The 19,592-nt window shown below is 41.5% G+C and overlaps 1 protein-coding gene across 7 annotated transcripts in view; it reads left to right on the top strand.

Annotated features, from left to right (window-relative positions):
• The window catches only part of LRRC9 (leucine rich repeat containing 9), a 110,427-nt gene extending 96,656 nt beyond the window's left edge, over positions 1-13,771 (top strand). For all 7 annotated transcript variants that reach the window (XM_051826377.2, XM_051826379.2, XM_008271862.4 and 4 more), the window contains 4 exons: positions 2,920-3,060; positions 8,712-8,856; positions 10,221-10,389; positions 12,586-13,771. In XM_051826377.2, the coding sequence (XP_051682337.2) occupies positions 2,920-3,060; positions 8,712-8,856; positions 10,221-10,389; positions 12,586-12,625 (495 nt within the window). In that variant the 3' untranslated portion in view covers positions 12,626-13,771. The remainder of the gene's footprint in view (positions 1-2,919; positions 3,061-8,711; positions 8,857-10,220; positions 10,390-12,585) is intronic.
• The last annotated feature ends 5,821 nt before the right edge of the window (positions 13,772-19,592 follow it).

Genomic DNA, 19,592 nt, shown 5'->3' with positions numbered 1-19,592 from the left:
TGGCAGATTAAGGCCTCTGATTCTTTTCGCCTCTTTCTCATTGTTTTTTCTCTTTCTTCACTGTCTTGGTTGCTGGTTGTTTAGGAAACAAATTCTGAAGTTATGTGAGAATATTGTTGATACTTTAATTGAATTGCATTCAGTTTATCAATTAATTTTAGGAGAAATTTGCCACCTTTCCTATTGAAGCCTTTGAGGGAATATAACGAGTAGCATCCTATTTACTTAATTTCTTAACACATTTAAAGGGTGAAAATAGCTGCTTAGATTGGGAAGAGGGGCGTGCGCTGTGGCATAGTGAGTGGAGCTGCCGCCTGCAGTGCTAGCATCCCATATGGGCACTGGTTCGAGTCCTGGCTGCTCCTCTTCTGATCTAGCTCTCTGATGTGGCCTTGGAAAGCAGTGGAAGATGGCCCAAGCCCTTGGGCCCCTGCACTCACGTGAGAGACCCAGAATAAGCTCCTGGCTCCTGGCTTCAGATCAGTGCAGCTCCGACCATTGCAGCCATCTGGGGAGTGAACCAGAAGATGGAAGACCTTTCCCTCTCTCTCTCTCTCTCTCTGCCTCTCTTTCTCTCTGTGTGTAACTGTGACTTTCAAATAAATAAATTAAAAAAAATGGGGAGAAAGCCAAGGGAGCACAATAATAGACCTCAGAAATGAGGATTTAGGTTTTAGGTTTTTTAATGGTTTATGCAGCTTATCTGTATCTATAAGATATATAAAATTATCCTCTAATTTTATTTTCTTATACTATTCTGAAACCTATCAAGGTTGTTCTTGTCTCATGAAACTTGCTTGGGAACTCACCCTCTTTTTCTAGTCTATGGATTAGTTTGTATAGAAGTCTTATGTGTTCCTTGAAGGATAATTAGGCCTTATCTGGAAAACCTTATGAGCTGGGAACTGGCATGTGGCACAGTGGGTTAAGCTGCCACTTCTGGCATCCCGTATCAGAGCGCCCCACACGGAACCCACAGCAGTTCAAGTCCCAGCTGCTCTGCTTCCAGTCCAGCTCCCCGCCAATGTGCCTAGGAAAGCCATGGAAGATGCAGTTCTTCACTCCTGGCTTCACCCTGGCCCAGCCACAGCCATTACGGCCATTTGGAGAGTGAACCAGTGTGCTGAAGATTGCTTTGTCTCTGCCTTTCAAATAAATACATTAATAAATCTTTAAAAAAATTAAAGTAAGGGTGGGGGCTAGTGAGTTGAGCTGTCGACTGCAATTCCAGCATCCCATATGAGTACCATTTGCCCCACTTCCGATCCAGCTCCAATGTGCCTCGGAAAGCAGTGGGAGATGGGCCAAGTACTTGGGTCCCTGCACCCACGTGGGAGACCCAGATGAAGTTCCCAGCTCCTGGCTTCCACATGGCCCAGCCCCAGCCATTGTGGCCATTTTGAGAGTGAATGAGCCGATAAGAAGATATCTCTCTCTCTTTTTTCTTAGTATCTCTGTTTTTCAAATAAATAAATCTTTAAAATAAGAGCTGGGCCCATTCGAAGTGAGGAGCCAGGAGCTTCTTCCAAGTCTTTCACATGGGTGCAAGGGCCTAAAGACTTGGGCCATCCTCTGGTGCTTTCTCAGGCCATAGCAGAGAGCTGGATCAGAAGAAGAGCAGCCGGCACACTAACTGGCGCCCATATGGGATGCCGGCACTGCAGGCGGAGACTTTACCTGCTATGCCACAGCATTGGTCCCATATTACTTTCTTTAAAGAACCATATTTTGGCCTTCTCAAGTATTATTTCTTTGCTCTATTTTATTAACTTCTACCCTTTATTATTTCCTTCTTTTGGTTTTTTGAAAATTACTTTTAAAAACATTTTTTAAAGATTTTATTTATTTATTTGAGAGGCACAGTTACAGACAGTGAGAGGGAGAGACAGAGAGAAAGGTCTTCCTTCCATTGATTCACTCCACAAATGGCCACAACAGCCAGAGCTGTGCTGATCCAAAGCCAGGAGCCAGGAGCTTCTTCCTGGTCTCCCTTGTGGGTGCAGGGGTCCAAGGACTTGGGCCATCTTCCACAGCTTTCCCAGGCCATAGCAGAGAGCTGGATTGGAAGAGGAGCAGCCAGGACTAGCACCGAAACCCATTTGGGATGCCAGTGCCATAGGTGGAGGATTAACCTACTGTGCCATGACGCCGGCCCCAAAAAAATAGTTCTTTTGAATCAATCAACAAATTCTAGTTTATAAAGCACTGCGTTAGCAGCATCTTAAGAGTTTTGATGTATAGTGCTTTTACTGGTACTTAATCTCTTAAAATCTTCTGCTTCCCAAAAGATTTTTTTTCCTTTTTAAATATTTATTTAATTGAAAGGCACACTGACAGAGAGTGAGAGAGAGAGAGAGGGAGAGAGATCTTCGATCCACTGATTTACTCGCCAAATAGTTGTAATAGTCAGGCCCCTGCCAAGCTGAAGCCAGGAGCCTGGTACTCTATCCAGGTCTCCCATGTGAGTGCAGGGGCCCAAGTGCTTGGGCCAGCCTCTGCTGCTTTCCCAGGTGCATTAGCAGGGAGCTGGACTGGAAGTGGAGCAGCTGAGACTCAGACTGATTTCATGTGGGTTGCCAGCATTGCAGGCAGCAGCTCAGCCCTCTGGGCTTCAGTGCTGACCAGTGAACCTTCATAACATAACCCTATTCAGGCATTGAGATAGCCTATAGTTAGCGAACAGTACAGTGTACCTTTAAACGATGCAGTCATGAAAAAGAAAGTTCTTATCTTAACTTGGCATGACAAGAAATTGAGAAATAAATCTTCTCCGAGGGAGCCTTGTATCTGTAGCACCTAAAGCAATGAACTAACTGTTGGCTGTCATCTTTGTGCCTATGCTAAATCTCCTTCCTCTATAAAGGTTAATCTTTGAAATGAGAGGTTTTCTAGGCATAACTTACGTTTAACTTTATCCAGATTTGCAGAAAAATGCTCCACCGCCACGTGCTCATATTCCGGCTGCCTAACTTACAGAAGCTGGATGGGATTCCTGTGAATTCAGATGACAGGACAAAAGCTGAGTTACAAGTTTCTGAACTACAAGCAAAGAAAAATTTGGTAAGAGTTACATTATTCGCATTTTTCCTTTTGAAACGTAGACACGATTAGTAAATGAACATTACATTAAATGCATTTTGACTTAAATATTTAAACCTGTGAGGTTTTGGTAGCTGGTCTTATCATCTATTCAGTGCTCATTGTCAAAGGCAGCTTGATGTGATAAAAGAGCCAGCTCGTAGACACTCCCGGAATGCCCTTTTCATAAGAACGTACTGTAACACAAGGGCTATTTTGTAATGTCTGTGTGCTCAATGTGTCAGATGATGTGAGGGAGAAAGAAAGGATAGCATGCGACTGTCACAAGTAGAAAATCATGGTGACATTGTTTCCATTTCTCTAGAGAGGAGGTTGGGGTGGGGGGAATTCCCACCTCCGCCCTCCAGACTGTGCGGTTCGTCTGGAGGGGGAGGGGGAGAGAGGTGTCTCTGCTCTTCTTTATCAGCAGGATAGCGGGGCCTTTTACACACCATCCCTCAAGTGCATCTGACGGTGGAAGGAAGGAGTCTGTCACCAACCGACCAGTTTCTCCATGGTCATTCTGTAAAGACTAAATTTAACACAGAAAAGCTATGGTTTTTGAGCACAGCAGTAATAGTGGAGCTGTCTGTGCCTTTGCGAGATTTGAGGAGGAGGAGGTTGGAGGGGCAGGGACACCAGGAGAGGTTTTAGCAATAATCTAAGAGACATACTCTGAAGAGCCACGTCAGGCTGGGGAATGGAGGTGAAAGCCAGAGACCCAGGACACTGGGGGAAGAAGCGACCTTGAAGAGGAAGGAGATGAGGGTTTGGAGTCGCCCTCCTAACGGGCCTCCCTCGCCTCCCGGCCAGCTGACACGCTGTCCCCTGTGGAGCAGATCCCGGCACACGTGACCCCGTGGCCCCGCTCCTGCCCACGGGCACCACACTGCCTGCTTCTCCCGCAGCAATCCACGCGCCGACTCGGCAAACGTCAGCTGTGATTTTCCACACCTCTCCTGCGGTTGTTTCACAAATAACTGAATAACTGATGTTTTAGGAAGTCTGGGCAAAGAACAGCCACACACACACACAAACACAATGACAGATTAAGTGTAGGAGGAAAAGAAGTAAAATAAAGAAGATGGTAAAAATTCAGAAAAAAATTATTTTTTAAAAATCCTGACCAATTTTTATGTTCAATTTTTCTTCATGTCTTTAAATTCTTGTCACTTTAAAGAACCCACATCTGGAAATTTTAAGTAAAACTTTAAGGGTGGGGCTAGTGCTGTGACACAGTGGGGTAAAGCCCCACACTGCAGCGCTGGCATCCCATGTGGGTGCCGCTTGGTGTCCCAGCTGCTCCTCTTCCTGCCCGGCTCTCTGCATGGCCTGGGAGAGCAGCAGAAGACAGCCGCCCGAGTCCTTGGGCCCCTGCACTCGCATAGGAGACCAGGAGGAAGCTCCTGGCTCCTGGCTTCGGATCAGCTCAGCTCTGGCCATTGCGGTCGTTTGGGGAGTGAACCAGTGGATGGAAGACTGACCGCACGCTTGCTCTCTCTCTCTCTCTCTCTCTCTCTCTGGCTCTACCTGTCTCAGTAACTGTGCCTTTCAAATGGATAAAATAAATCTTTTAAAAAACTTTAAGGATATGTTTTATCCAAGAGCAATCAGATAAAGTATAAGTTAAGGGACCCTTGGTTTCAGAAAAGGCATTGGTCCTTCATCAAAAGATGGGTGAATCTGGGTAGCTTTATCTTTGAAATCTTTTTGAAAATGAATATGAATTGTATTCCTACCTGTAATTCTTAGTGATTCCCCGACTTTTAAAGTGAATCTATCTTTTTTGATTAACCTTGACTTATTTTTCCAAGGTGATGAATGATAAGTTTGTCTCATATACTTAAAGTCTGGTAAAAAAAATATTACTAATCCTATTAAGGAAAATCCAATGTTTCAGTTGAAGTATAATTGTATTTACTTATTAAACACTATTTAATATTTGTGAAACACCAGCATACTTATTTAATTTTAGTAGAGTGGATTCAAGACCAAGTGTACACGTTATATGCATCAAGGCTAGATTACAAATTGAAGTCATCACCGCCTTTATCATCTTTGCATTTTCTTTTCAATGCATTTGATGATTCCGTGGCAGTATTTTGTGATGACGCCGTATTAGTGGCAATAACAATGTTTTTGGAACCAAATAACAGTGGATCGATCAGAATGTTCCGAACTGCTGGTGGGAGCTGTGAAGAAGGTGCGTGTGCTGCAACCTTCACCCTCAGAGGGACGTCGGAGGCCCTGCGTTAGCTGCAGCAGACACTGTTTTGGGGTTAGTGACCTAGTGTGGGAGTGCTTTGTCTGCTAGTAACTGAACCACACTTAAGAGCCACACTGTCACTCCTGCAGGATTAGATGCCTTTTTTTGTTAATGGCTCCTATAGCTTGGAGCTATTAAGCAACATCTCTCAGGTGGCAATCCAGGACCTGAATGTGGCTAGATCAATAACAAAGGGCTTACAACAGCAAATAAAAGTGTCTCTTGGGAGAAGAAAAGTAAGCATGACCCTGGATTTCCAGTTGCAAATCGTTTATATCAACAACAGCACAGCTTGAATAAATTTTTGCACCGTCTGAGAATTGTGATCACGTAGCACAGGGCAAACTCCAAACTATGATTTGTAACTCTTGGCTCGTATTCTGTGACCCCCATTCCCTTCAGGATTGGTGCCAGCATCTGTGCATGCCCCTGGGGAAGCCATCCTTCCAGACTCCATAGTACCCAGTGACCAGACTTCCCATGCCAAATCAACAATAGTAATGTGTTTCAGTCCTCATATTAACGGAAGTTCTTTTTTTTGTTTTTTTTTTTTTTTAAAGATTTATTTATTTATTTGAAAGGCAGAGGTGCAGGGGCCGGGGAGGGGAGGGAGGAGAGAGAGAGGTCTTCCAGATGACTGCAACAGCCAGAGCTGTGCTGATCCAAAGCCAGGAGCCAGGAGTTTCTTCCGGGTCTGCCATGTGGGTGCAGGGGCCCAAGGACTTCGGCCATCTTCTTCTGCTTTCCCAGGCCATAGCAGGGAGCTGGATAGGAAGAGGGACAGCTGGGACTTGAACTGGCATCCATATTGGATGCCAGCACTGCAGGCGGCGGCTTTACCTGCTACACCACAGCGCCAATCCCGGAAGTTCTTTTTAAAAAAGGATTTCTTTATGTATGTATTTATTTGAACAGCAGAGAGAGAGGTATCTTCTGTCCACTGGTTCACCCCACAAATGGCTGCAACAGTCCAGGCTGGCCCTGGCCCAGCCCTAGCTGTTGCAGCCATTTAGGGAGTAAACCAGTAGACGAGTGTTCTCTCTCTTTCTGCCTGTCTGTTTCATCCTGCCCTTTGCCTCTGAAATTATAATTTTTAAAATAAAATTTATAGCCGGCGCCGCGGCTCACTAGGCTAATCCTCCACCTGTGGCGCCGGCACCCTGGGTTCTAGTTCCGGTTGGGGCGCCGGATTCTGTCCCAGTTGCTCCTCTTCCAGTCCAGCTCTCTGCTCTGGCCCAGGAGGGCAGTGGAGGATGGCCCAAGTGCTTGGGCACCTGCATCCGCATGGGAGACCAGGAGGAAGCACCTGGCTCCTGGCTTTGGATTGGCACAGCACACTGGCTGTAGCCGCCATTTTGGGAGGTGAACCAACGGAAGGAAGACCTTTCTGTCTCTCTCTCTCACTGTCTAACTCTGCCTGTCAATAAATAAATAAATAAATAAAATTTATAAATCCTGTTTAAGATAAAGTTGTTAAATTTGAACTATATAGTCACTTAGAACAACTTCAAAGATCCCAATTTCCACATAACTTATTTTTAAATAAATAAGCAAATCTTTAAAAATTAAAGTTAGGATAGAAAGTTTTTGATTCACCATGCAAGGTTAGTAAGATAAAGAGGATATTTGAAGTCTTTATTTTAGCGAAATATATATTGACTCGGCAATCATTCTTATTTTCATGACTAGCACAAAATTGAGCCGTTATTTCTTTAGTTGCTCAAGAGACACAAGGACAGAAAACTTTCAGGTTTATCATTTTAGTCTAATGTGTTAGTTGCTACCCTTTCTTTTTATAGCAGCAGATGAGGAAGACATAAATAAAATCTAAAGTTGTCTTTTAAACCCAAGTGTTTTGGTGGATTGGTTTCACAAGAAAATTTGCCAGTGTTCTAGATGAGTGATGGGAAGAAATTAGGGAGTGTGGGGCTGGCCAGCATGAGACAAGGGCTGGTAATCTAGTATTTCCTACAAAGCTGCATCCTTGGTAATACCAAAGTATGAGATAAATTGTTAATCTTTTTTTTTTACATTTTATTTATTTATTTGAGAGGTAGAATTACAGAGAGAAGGAGAGACAGAGGGAAAGATCTTCCATCCGCTGGTTCACTCCTCAGATGGCTGCAACGGCTGAAGCTGGGCCTATCTGAAGCCAGGAGCCAGGAACCAGGAGCCAGGAGCTTCCTCCAAGTCTCCCGCTTGGGTACAGGGGCCCAAGAACTTGGGCCATCTTCCACTGCTTTCCCAGGCCATAGCAGAGAGCTGGATCAGGAGAAGAGCAGCTACAAACCAGTGCCCATAAGGGATACTGGCACCATAGGCAGAAACTTAGCCTTCTATGCCACAGCGCCAGACCCCTGATCAATTGTTAATCTTACACAAATAGCAGAACTATGTCTCTCATATTTGGAATTTCATATTTTTAAAACAAATTTTTAAAGACTTATTTTTTTATTTGAAAGTCAGACTTACACAGAGAGACAAGGAGAGGCGGAAAGAGAGAGAGAGAGAGAGAGAGAGAGAGAGAGAGAGACTGCCATTCGATGGTTCACTCCCCAATTGGCCACTACAGAGCTGGGCCGATCCAAAGCCAGGAGCCAGGAGCTTCTTCCGGGTCTCCCATGCGGTTGCAGGGGCCCAAGGACTTGGGCCATCTTCTACTGCTTTCCCAGGCCACGGCAGAGAGCTGGATTGGAAGTGGAGCAGCCGGGACAACAAATATTTTTATAAACAAGGTCAATCTCAATGAAAGAGCAAGGCATACATTCTCAGGAAAGCCGCAGTCAGTATCCTTCCTTTGCTGATTCCTGAAATTCTTTCAAAAGTCTCTTAATACTCCACAGACTTCTAGTGTCAGTCAGTATACTGTTGATGGAGTTTTACTGTGTTCATCAAAATTGATGGCTATCAAATGCTTTTTATGCATCCCCATTTCACTTGTTAGTTTTTGGAAAGCTGGTTAACTGCAAGGTGCCTAGTTAGGTCATGTGAGGAATATGAAGAAATAACTCACCTTCCAGGGATTCCTGCGCTTAGGAAAAGAAGCAGCGTTACAAAGGGAGGGAAATCTTCATTCTCATTTCCTAAGCCTTCGCTTACCTTGTCAAGGCCCTTTGGAAAGGGGAGGTGCCATCAAGGATGAAACCGTAGTGATGCATACAAGGCCGTCTGAGAACATGGAACCCAGGGATCTGAAGAAGGAGGGAACCACCCAGCAGTCCTTTACCCAACACCTTCTGAGTTTAGGCAAGCGCGTAGCCCTTTACTTAAAAAAGTTTGTTAAGTGGGGCTTGTGATAAGGACTAAAAACCTATTGATCTGACTTTTGAAGGCAAGGTGTCCTTAACTGTTCCATTTTATTCTCCAGCTTATTCCTGCCAGCAACTCTCCTGTGGACGGTTCACCATTTGCCCATCTGAAAGCTCCTCCCATAAAGATAACAAACGTGATTCTGCCTGGTGACTTTAGCCATTACTTGGGCCCTGACTTCACTTTAACTCCTGAAATTGAAGGTATTTTGACAAAAGAGTTTGAGAGAATGTAAAACAAAGACTTCATTTCAGACAAAAATCTCACTTGGAATTCGAACATTGCTTAAGATTGTGTGCTTTTAACTTGCATTTCCCAACATTGTTTGCTCAAGTTTCCTGCGGCCATTCTGGCTTCAGAGTCTCTAGTGTTTTTAGGCTCAGCTACTGGTATGTTCTAACTAAATATTTACTGCTTGCAATGTGAACTTTGTGGCACTCACACACAATTGTTTCCTAGCTTACCTCTTTCCAGAGCTTTTCCTGCACTTTGTGTATGTCATAGCAAACAGCTACTAAAACCAGCTCCCTAGGGAGTCCTCCTAAAAGTAGAAATCAGAGAGTCAACAGTATGCCAGCAAGAACGCTGGGGTGTGCAGGATGCCTTACAGAGGTAACACCCTTTCCTGAAAGCACAACAACCCATGAGGCGGATACTAGAAGAGCTTCAAGAGACAGAGGTTTAATGGAAGGAGTGTGTAATAATAGTTTCTTATATTACACATTTTAATTCAGGTGTAGAACAAGCCTATTCCCTAACGCTGGATCTTCAAAATAGCTCCTCTCTGAAGGCTCGCGGCTTCCGTCCCTTCTAGAAGCTTCCCTGTCGGTCCTCGGTCACTGGTAGGCAGTAGCCGAACGCCGCAGTGATTGTAGTGTGAGAGCCTACTGAAGGCGGTACAATGCTCTATGTCCTTGAGGTTTTAAAGGACCCCCGCCCAATTTTCTCTGTTATTATGTTATACTCATATTTTGTCTGACTTTTCATACTTCTGTTCCTCTATGGAAACAGAAGATTTTAATAATAATGAAGATCAATATGCTTGTGTCCAGTGGCTATAACTATCAACCAAATTGAACATGTCAAGTTGTTATTAGCCTCCTTAATATTACAGTGTCATCTTCAGGAATATTATTTCTTTTTGGCATTAGTTCACCCCTGGATTCTCCTCCACAACTTTCTTCATAGATACTGATCTTCAAAATTTTTATGAAACCATTTCTTAGGGCGTTCTGGAAAAGTCCTATAACTTCTTTCCTGTTTTCTGACTAGGCTGTTGCATCTGTTATTTTGGAAAGTCTAATCTGTCTGTACCTTTATTACAGTGTGCACATCTGGGTATGTTCATATTTTTAAATTAAACAGAAAATACCAGATTGATTTGCTAGCTCACAAGAATTTAACCTGTGTTAAATTCCCAGACTGTATTCCAATTCTAAAATTCTATTTGTAGTTTCCAATTCCAGTCATGAAGCACATAGCCTACATTCAGTGGAATGATAAGCAAACTTTGTTACTCAGTGTTTCTCATTGTTTCATGCTAACTATCTGAATTTCTAAATTCCAGACAAAAAAAGCAAGAATACAGGGATTTTGACCAGTAATCCTCGGAGCATCCATGCCGAAATAGCTTTTCGGCAACTCAGAGGGATAAACATCTCCCCGTCCCTTTTGTCACATCAGGGTATTGCACCTCCAGCTACACAGATATTCCAGACCAGCCACGAGGAGGGAAGGTAAAGCTGTTCTGTGTTTCACATCATTCCTCAGCACTAAAAACTGCTCTCTGTATTTGCTGGTGACATGTAGACATTGTTTATGTGTGGAAGACATTGTTTACCTAAAATGAAATTAGAAGATGTGTTTATTTTAGGGAAAAAATTTTTTGAAATCCCTGCATATATGGAGTCTTCAAAAAGCTCATGAAAATCGCATATTATGATGGGGTTGGTGTTCAGTGCATTGGTTAAGGTGCCACTTGGGATGCCCACACCCTGTGTCTGAGTGCCCAGGTTCGAGTCCTGCCTCCACTTCTGATTCAGTTTCCTGTTCTGATTCGGTAAATGTTCTGAGAAGCAGCAGGTGATGGCTCAAGTTCTTGGATGCCTGGCACTCACGTGGGAGCCCTGGACTGAGATCTGGGCACCTGGCTTTAACTCAGCTCAGATCCGCTGTTGTAGGCGTTTGCAGAGTGCACCAAATGGGAAATCTCTTCATCTGTCTCCGTCTGCTTCTTTCCCTCTGTCTCTCCCACCACTCTCTTCTGCCTTTCAAATAAATAAAAATGCATTTAAAAATAAAATGCGTATTGAAAAAAAAAAAAAGGCATGGATAGTTTCTCCCATTTTTCCACAAACTTTTGTAATTTACTCTGGGAGCCAAGAAAAGATATCACACGGCACAAGGCTTCTCTTCCCCAGTCACCAAACCTTTGCCGGAATCCAGTATCTGAAAATTGTTTCTTCAAGAACGCTCAGAAGCAGGGGCAGGTGTGCAGTGGGTTAAGCCACCTCTTGGGAGACTCACATCCCGTTTGGGAGGGCCTGGATTCGAGTCCTGCTTCACTGCCAGTGCAGCTTCTTTCTAATGTGGACCCAGTAGGTGGCTCAGATTCCTGGGCCCCTCTCACCCACGCAGGAGATCCAGGTTGAGCTCTAAGCTCCTGGCTTTGGCCTGACCCAGCCTTGGCTGTCATGAGCATTTAGGGAGTGAGTGCCTTATAGAAGATGTCTCTCTCTCCCTCCTTTTTATGTTCCATCTTTCTCCATCACTCTGCATGTCAAATAAATAAAAAATGCATAGAAATGGCTACCAAGTCTGAACCGCGCTCCTGGAGCACTGGCGCTTCCTAGTGAGGCCTGCAGTCATCTCAGGGCACTGCTGTTACTCGGATTGTCACTGAGCAGAGCAGTCCTCGTCCCTTCTTTTTTCTTTTTAAAATTGATTTATTTATTTGAAAGGCAGAGTTAGAGAGAGAGTCCTAGACACACATACACACACACCCAGAGAGAGAGAGAGAGAGAGAGAGAGAAAATCTCCATCATCCTCTGGTTCATTCCCCAAATGATCACAACAGCCAGGGCTGGGCCAGGCCAAAGCCAGTAGCCAAGAACTCGCTCTGGGTCTCCCATGTGGTGGCAGGGGCCCAAGCTCTTGCGCCATCCTCTGCAGCTTTCCCAGGTGCCTTAGCAGGGAGCTGGATGGGAAGTGGAGCAATCAGGACTTGAACCGGTGCTCATATGGGATGCTGTTGCCCCTGGTGGCGGCTTAACTCCTGGGCCACAACACTGGCCTCAAGGCAGTTCTCTTCTACTCTGCAGGGCAGGGAAATTCAACTCTGAACTTGAGAATGCAGAGAATTTTTTTCTCTTTAAAGTTTCCTCTTGTCCGTGTCTTATGTCTGGACTCATTCCTAGCGCCCATCTCCACATCTAAGAAAGAATCTTGCTAGTTCTCATTCAGATTTCACTTTGCCGTTCAACACCTCGGCATGTCCACATACAACCTTCTCTCTCGCTCTCACTCTCTCTCTCTCTTTCATTTCATGCTTTGTTCATCTGTTAGAACAATCTCTCCCAGTGCCAGATCTGGCTCAGGCCTGGCTCTTGCCACATTGACTGCCTCTGCTGTGATCAACCATGCCCCACTGAGAACTCAGACTGCCTGACTTTGAAATAACCAAAAATAGAATCATTTTCTCTTTTTTAAAATTTCACACATATGAAATACAGAAATGCTTTCTGAAGACTTATTTTAGAATTACTTTAAGTTAGCTGGTCTGTTAAGAAATTAAGTCTGTCTCCTTGTCTCCCTCTCTCACTCTCTCTCTCTCTCTCTATTTCTCTCTCTCCACCCCCCCTCCCATGTAAATAAAAATAATTTTCAAAATTAGGGCACCATTATTTGACTCATAAATATCTTACTTCTTACAGAATTCCTGGGGGCAACTTTTCAAGATCAAATCAACTGTAACTGCCCGAAGAGAAACTGGCAGACTCCAGAAATCCAGGTCTGCCCAGGAGAAGCTACCCAGATGGCGGTCAGCGAAAAACAACAGAAAGAGGACCACTTTCCTGCTACCGCAGCTCTTCAGCTCCACTCTAAGACAATGTATCAGCTTTGATGAGTTTCCTATCACCTCCCTTCAGCTTTCTTTATGGTTATCTTAGTTCTGTGTGTGAATGTCTCTATTACAAAATCACGATCTATCGTATCCTACAACAACTTAAAAATACAGAAGTGACACGAAATGTAGTCCTGAGAATCTAATGCTTAGTTCCAGACAGAGAAGCACTTGGCTGCACAAATCTCATTGTTGTGTCACGTGACCGTACGAAGAGGGAGGAGCTGAGCCCCCTTGCACCTGAGAATGAGCTCTTCGTCTGGGGCTACGTGAAACTAAAGTATACACTTTTCATCAAACACAACTGGTTTGCTAGTTGAACTACAAGATAACCTTAGGACTATACTGTGAGAACTGAACTTCACACTACTGACGCCCTCAGAATTGTTTAGAGATGCAAATTGCGGGCATTAATATGAATTCCTAAGTGCAGCTAACTGTGGGAGAACAGAGGGGTCCTACTCCGTGTGCAGATTGTTGAGTTGTGCCCACAGTGGTACAGTTGTACAAGCAGTTTCAGCCTGAAAGGGGCACATATTCAAACGAGTGGACACAGTGGAAATCCTCACCTTCAGTTACTGTATGTCCCAGGAAATGATTTCTAAACTATTCCATTGTACATTACTAAGAGATATCACAAACCCATCACATTGGTTTGCTTGTTAAATACAGCTCTTTGATGACTAAATTGTCAATCCCATTTTGACATAAATAGATTCCATGATTCAAAAAATGTTCTATTTTAATTTTAAAGAACTGTTGCAACACTGCATATAGTTTTCAAAGATTTTATGTGTTCCCTGCATGAAAATAAATTGTTTTTAACTAAAATATTTATACTTAATAATCTATCTGGAAATAGTTTTAAAGGTATTTTTGGAAACTAATTTCAATGTATATGCAACAATTTTTTATTTAGTCTTTAAATACTGTCTGTTATTTAATCATGTAATGTTTAAAATTTCAAACCTAATTAAATATAGATTTTTACACTTCTCAATGTGTGATTTTTGAACAACTATTACACTCAGGTGGAAATAAAGTCCTTTATTTAAAAAGTAGTTATGCAAGGGCCGGTGTTGTGTGTAGCCAGTCAAGGGATAGAGCTGCCGTCTGGGGCACCCACATCCCGTATTGGAGTGTCCAGTCTGGCTTCTCTGCACTTCCAGTCCAGCTCCCTGCTAATGTGCCAGGGAAGGAAGCAGACAGTGGCTCAAGTACCCACGTAGGAGGCCTGGGTGGTTCCGGCTGTTGGTTTTAGCTTGGCCCAACCCTGGCTGTATTTGGGGAGTGAACCAGCAGATGGAAGAGGTCTCTCTCCCTTCATTTTCTCTGTCACTCTGCCTTTCAAATAAATAAATAAATCTTAAAAACAAAAACCCACCACCATGCAATTCTAAAGATGACCAGAAGGGGTCCTGGTTGCCCTTTGGTTGTGACAGCTGCTTCATTAGCGCTGTCAGTTTCTCTTCTCTATTAAGAAATGGGCATCTTTTTTCTTTAAGATTATGTATACATGAAATGCTGAATATGTGTTTCGTTCATAATAAAATTGTCTTTTTAAATAATGAGCTAATGGGGAAAAAGAAATGTAATAAGTTTTCACTGGAGAAAAATGTTCAAGAATAGAAAAGTGAAGAGCAGAAAAAACATAACTTATTAATACCATATCCACGTATTTCCTCCTAACCATTTTCCTGTGGATTTTTAATATGAGATTTTAATTAGGTTTTATGTACACATTATTAAATTTTGAGGTATCATAATTCTTAACAAAGTTTTAATTAAATTTTAAGTACATCTGAATTTCTTCTTGAAATATATAATTTGGTAATGACATGAATAATAATAAATATATATGTAGCCTTGTTTGGTGTCTGAACAGAGACACAGACTCAACCTTCACGAATCTTTCAATGTAAATATATGATAAATAATTTCAAATAAAAACAGTGAGGGGAGTGGGCATTTGGCCTAGTGGTTAAGATGGTGCTTGGGCTGCCCACGTCTTTTTATTGGAAGGCCTTGATGGGATCCCAGCTTCCCTCTCAACTCCAGCTTCCTGGGAGGCAGCAGGTGGCTCTGGGAGTTGGTTCCCTGCCACCCACATGAGAGACATGGATTGAATATTCCTGGCTCCCAGCTTCAGGCCTGCTCAGCCCTGACTGTTGTAAGCAACTGGGGAGTGAATTCATGGTTGAGAGCTGTCTTTGACTCTCAATTAATTATTTTAAAAGGGGAGTCATGAGACCCAAATAAATGAAATTTTAAAAAGAACCAAAGGATGATTTTTTTTATGTACATGAGTTAACAGAGTAAAGAATTTTTTTCTGTCATAGCAGTGGATGTCACCAGCATGATGATGTACAGTTCCCCTAGAAATACCTATGTATGTTAAACTTTAGTAATGAGGCCGGCGCCGCGGCTCACTAGGCTAATCCTCCGCCTTGCGGCGCTGGCACACCGGGTTCTAGTCCCGGTCGGGGCGCCGGATTCTGTCCCGGTTGCCCCTCTTCCAGGCCAGCTCTCTGCTGTGGCCAGGGAGTGCAGTGGAGGATAGCCCAAGTGCTTGGGCCCTGCACCCCATGGGAGACCAGGAGAAGTACCTGGCTCCTGCCATCGGATCAGTGCGGTGCTCAGGCCACAGCACACCGGCCGCGGCGGCCATTGGAGGGTGAACCAACGGCAAAGGAAGACCTTTCTCTCTGTCTCTCTCTCTCTCACTGTCCACTCTGCCTGTCAAAAACAAACAAACAAAAAAACTTTAGTAATGGACAGTTCATAAGGCAGTATCTGTAACTCCATCGCTTTCCTAGTCAACAAAACAAATGAAAATGCCATTGAATATGAGTGGTGCCTAACTGAAAACAGTTAAATTGATCTGATCACTATATATATTAACTATAATTGTTCAATAAGAACATCACAATTCTACTTTTGTACTCCTAGATTTTTCTACTGACGCAAAATTAACTCTGTGAACATATTTTTACCTAGAATATTTAGCATTCACTGTATATGTGTGTTTGTTTATAGGCAATCATGACTATTTAAAAGTCATATTTAACTAACATGCCATTTCACTATCCATAAGCTACCCTATGTTATGAGAAGTGCTTAATGTTTTGAAACATTAGAATTCACTCTAAGCCGTGTTCTAGGCTCCTAGCTTTAATTAAATATTACTTAGATGAAAGACATAAACGATGTGTAGTTTTATATAAGTAGAAGCCAGCACTTTCAGCCACATTCTGGTCATTATTCAATGAATCTAAACAAATCAGTTTGTGTATGGGGTGGAAACTGGTTTTTCTAATACGTCCATTATGAAACAGAACTTCTGGACAGCCTGCAAGTGTTTAACTGTTTCTCTTGTTTTCCTGCATTGCTGAAATACTTTTACATAAAGATGCCTACTAACTGGCAGTTTAAGCCCACAATTTTCTTTTCTAACTAGATTGGCAGAACTATACAGTTACTTTGTCAGTAACAGTCTGTGTCTGCAAGTTTTTATTTTACAAAATTAAATCATTTTGCTATGACTGTTTCCATTTTGTCTTGTAAATTTCTCAGACTCAATGGTATGCATTTTTTATTTTAGCATTTTGTTTTGATGATGTCTTTTCCTTATGATATATACAATGATTTGCTAGCATGTAATTTTGTTATCTAGGAATAGCATATTCAAAGAAACTTAGAGATATCTTTCATATTAATCTCCTGAAATAAAATTATTTATTTTTATTAGGCTTATCTTAGCTATTTGTTCTTCTAGATACATTTTGAAGATTTGTCAATATTGTAATTTTCCATATAAGATACTGATGATTGTGAATTGCATAATTTAAAGTTAGAAGAGATTTTTTCCTTTTATTCTATCATTTAATATAATAGTATTTCTATATGCTCTGATTAAGAATCCATCAGGATAATGTATCTTGGTAAGTTTTTAAAAAAGGATTATACTTTGAGCAAACATCAAGATAGAAATATATGGTATTTCTTTGACAAAAAGCATTTTACATTTTCATCTCTAGTTGGTTAAAATATTTCATATCAGGAGTTATTTTTAAATGTTACAAATACAAAAAAAGGGTGAATGATGTTCTTACTATTTCTGTAAACCATAAAAATAACTATTTTAAATAGAAAAAGTGAGGTGGTGTGATTTAAAAGCTGTAGACTTTAACCACAACCTGCGTGTTTTGCGTTTTCCTGTTTATGAAACAGGGTTTGTTTCCTAAAAAATGTTTTTGACAATTTTAGTTGTTTGGCTCTACTGTTTGCTCTGGATTTAAGGGTAACATAGCTTTCTCTTATGCTTCCCTCCCATAATGTTTTACAAGTGTGCCTCTCAAAAAACAAAAAAAATCTGTAAAAAAAATCTGTAAAAAAAAATCAATAACATTTTTAAGTTTCCAATTATTTCTTATTCCTTCCTATCAATTTGGCTTAAAACAGGTATTTACAAACACTCGTAGCCTACTTTCTTATGGCCTTTCATTTTTTATAAAGTGCTTTAAGAGAGTTCAATCAACCTTAATGGTGCATTTTTAGTTAAGGAAATAGAATGGGGAGAAGTCAATTTGAGCTCCCGGAGGAGCAAGTGCCTTCAGAAAGAATAGGCATAAATGGGTTTAGAAAACAGAGAGTGCGGGTGAAACGCGGTGAGCGGAGCACTCAGCGGAGCCAGATACAATGGAAAGAGTAAAACACTGCAGAGCTTTTTAAGCTGCATACAATTGGAACAATGGCCTGGATCCAGCCGTCTATGTTAAACTGCTAAAAGATAGGTGAAAAGCAAGCTGGGAGTCTATAAAGGGTGTTGAGGAACAGTACAGTGAAGACCTTTAAATCTAAAGAAAATGAATGCAGTCATTCAATAGGATGGAAATGAAGTCAAAATTGGCATATTTCCTTGGCTAATTTACCTTGTGAAGGGCTCTGTTCTGTTTTATGGATTAAACCATGATTAGCAATGAAATACTCGTAGTCTTTCAACTGCCACTATTGGAGTTTTTAATCAACACAGCGTATATCTGTGAATTTTATAATATAGACACATACATGCATGCAAGTAAGAAAACAACATATAGGTCTCTTATAATTGGAGCAACTTAATGGTAACCACAACAATCAGTGCACTACATTGAGTTTCCCATACTCAAAAAAAATAAATAAATAAATAAATAAAGGAAGCTAATTCAAAACAAGATAGAAAATTCAGCTTAGTAGTACATTGCTCATAGAACAGGGTACTTTAGAATGAGTGAGTGCTTTAAATTTTTTAATTAGCTGAAAGTCTATCAGAGGACTTGTACGTCCTGGGGAAATTTTTGTTGAATGTGTTGATATACTTTTCCTGCTTTAATAAATACAATAAATAGTTTTCAATGATTCATAGTGCTTTAGGATCATAATCCTGAATAGTTTACAATTCTAGGGAAATGTATCTTTAAAAATACATAGAATGTATCCTGAACTTGGGCTCTAACCTTGGAAGTTGCTTATGGTCAAGATCCCTGATAGGGACTTTTGTCCTTTGGCCTGCTTTTTGTGTGTGTGTTCCTTCTTTCTTTATGAATTTCTCGAGTCAGTGGAAGGTTCTGGCATTAACTGAGCCTTTACCACATTGTTAAATTACGTTTTGAATGAAGGTGTACTCACTGAAGCCAATGTTAAAATCTCTATAAATAGAAACTAAATTAAACTGAAGTCCAAACATCTGTCAATGTTAACTCTCAGAAGGAGTAACCATGAAAACGTCAGTCCGTGAATAACGAGCATCCTCTCCTGAGTTATTAAATGCTTTAGAGCCTGTTTATTCTTTTTAAGATTTGGCACTGATTATGGTTGACATTATCAAGAATTTAAATAACAAAGATTTCAAAAACTGATTTTCTAGCATTTTGGAACTATTTTAAAATAATGCTATTTACAGATTCCCCCCCCCCCCCCCGGGCATTGTAAGAAAATGAGAATAGAAATTTATAGTTACAACTTGAATATTTCAGATGCTTCAATATTTAGAGGAGAGAGCCCGCACCTGCAGTGCTGGCATCCCATATGGGCGCCAGTTCAAGTCCTGGCTGCTCCACTTCCGATCCAGCTCTCTGCTATGACTGGAAAAGCAGTAAAGATGGCCCAAGTCTCTGGGCCCCTGCTCCTGCGTGGGAGACCCCGAAGAAGCTCCTGGCTCCTGGCTTTGGATCAGCGCAGCTCTGGCTGTTGCAGCCAATTGGGGAGTGACCCAGCAGATGGAAGACCTCTCTCTCTCTCCCTCTCTCTCTCTGCCTCTCCTTCTCTTTCTGTGTAACTCTTTTAAATAAATAAATCTTTAAAAAACATTTTTAGAGGAGAAAACATCAAAAACAGCTATCAAAGATAGTAACACCCAAACTTACTTTTTAAAGAGGATTGTTTTTATGAAGGAAATTAGTTTTGTCTGCAAACCACTTTTATATCTCAAAAATAATTTTTAGAAGTGAGGTATTTGTTTCTAATGTTAAATCCTTCAAATTTTTTATCAGTTATTTTCAATTACATTCAGAGGATTAATTGAAAAGACAATCATAAAACTATCTGGGGACGATCAAATGAAAACAAAGCAAAAATAATGGTTTCTAGAGTAATTTTATCTGTATTTGGTTATAATAAACTTGAACTCCCTTACTGGATTATAATTATTTATTTTACCTTTGATTGAACTGTTTATTTTACACTGAAAGAAGTTATTCATATAAATACATATTTTTCCCATTTCATTTTATAATTTATTCATAATGTTTATTATGAGTCTTTTCATGATGTTTGAGG

The sequence above is a fragment of the Oryctolagus cuniculus genome, chromosome 20 (assembly GCF_964237555.1).
Source record: "Oryctolagus cuniculus chromosome 20, mOryCun1.1, whole genome shotgun sequence".
Taxonomy (NCBI): domain Eukaryota; kingdom Metazoa; phylum Chordata; class Mammalia; order Lagomorpha; family Leporidae; genus Oryctolagus; species Oryctolagus cuniculus.
This window is presented reverse-complemented; position numbering and strand designations above follow the sequence as displayed.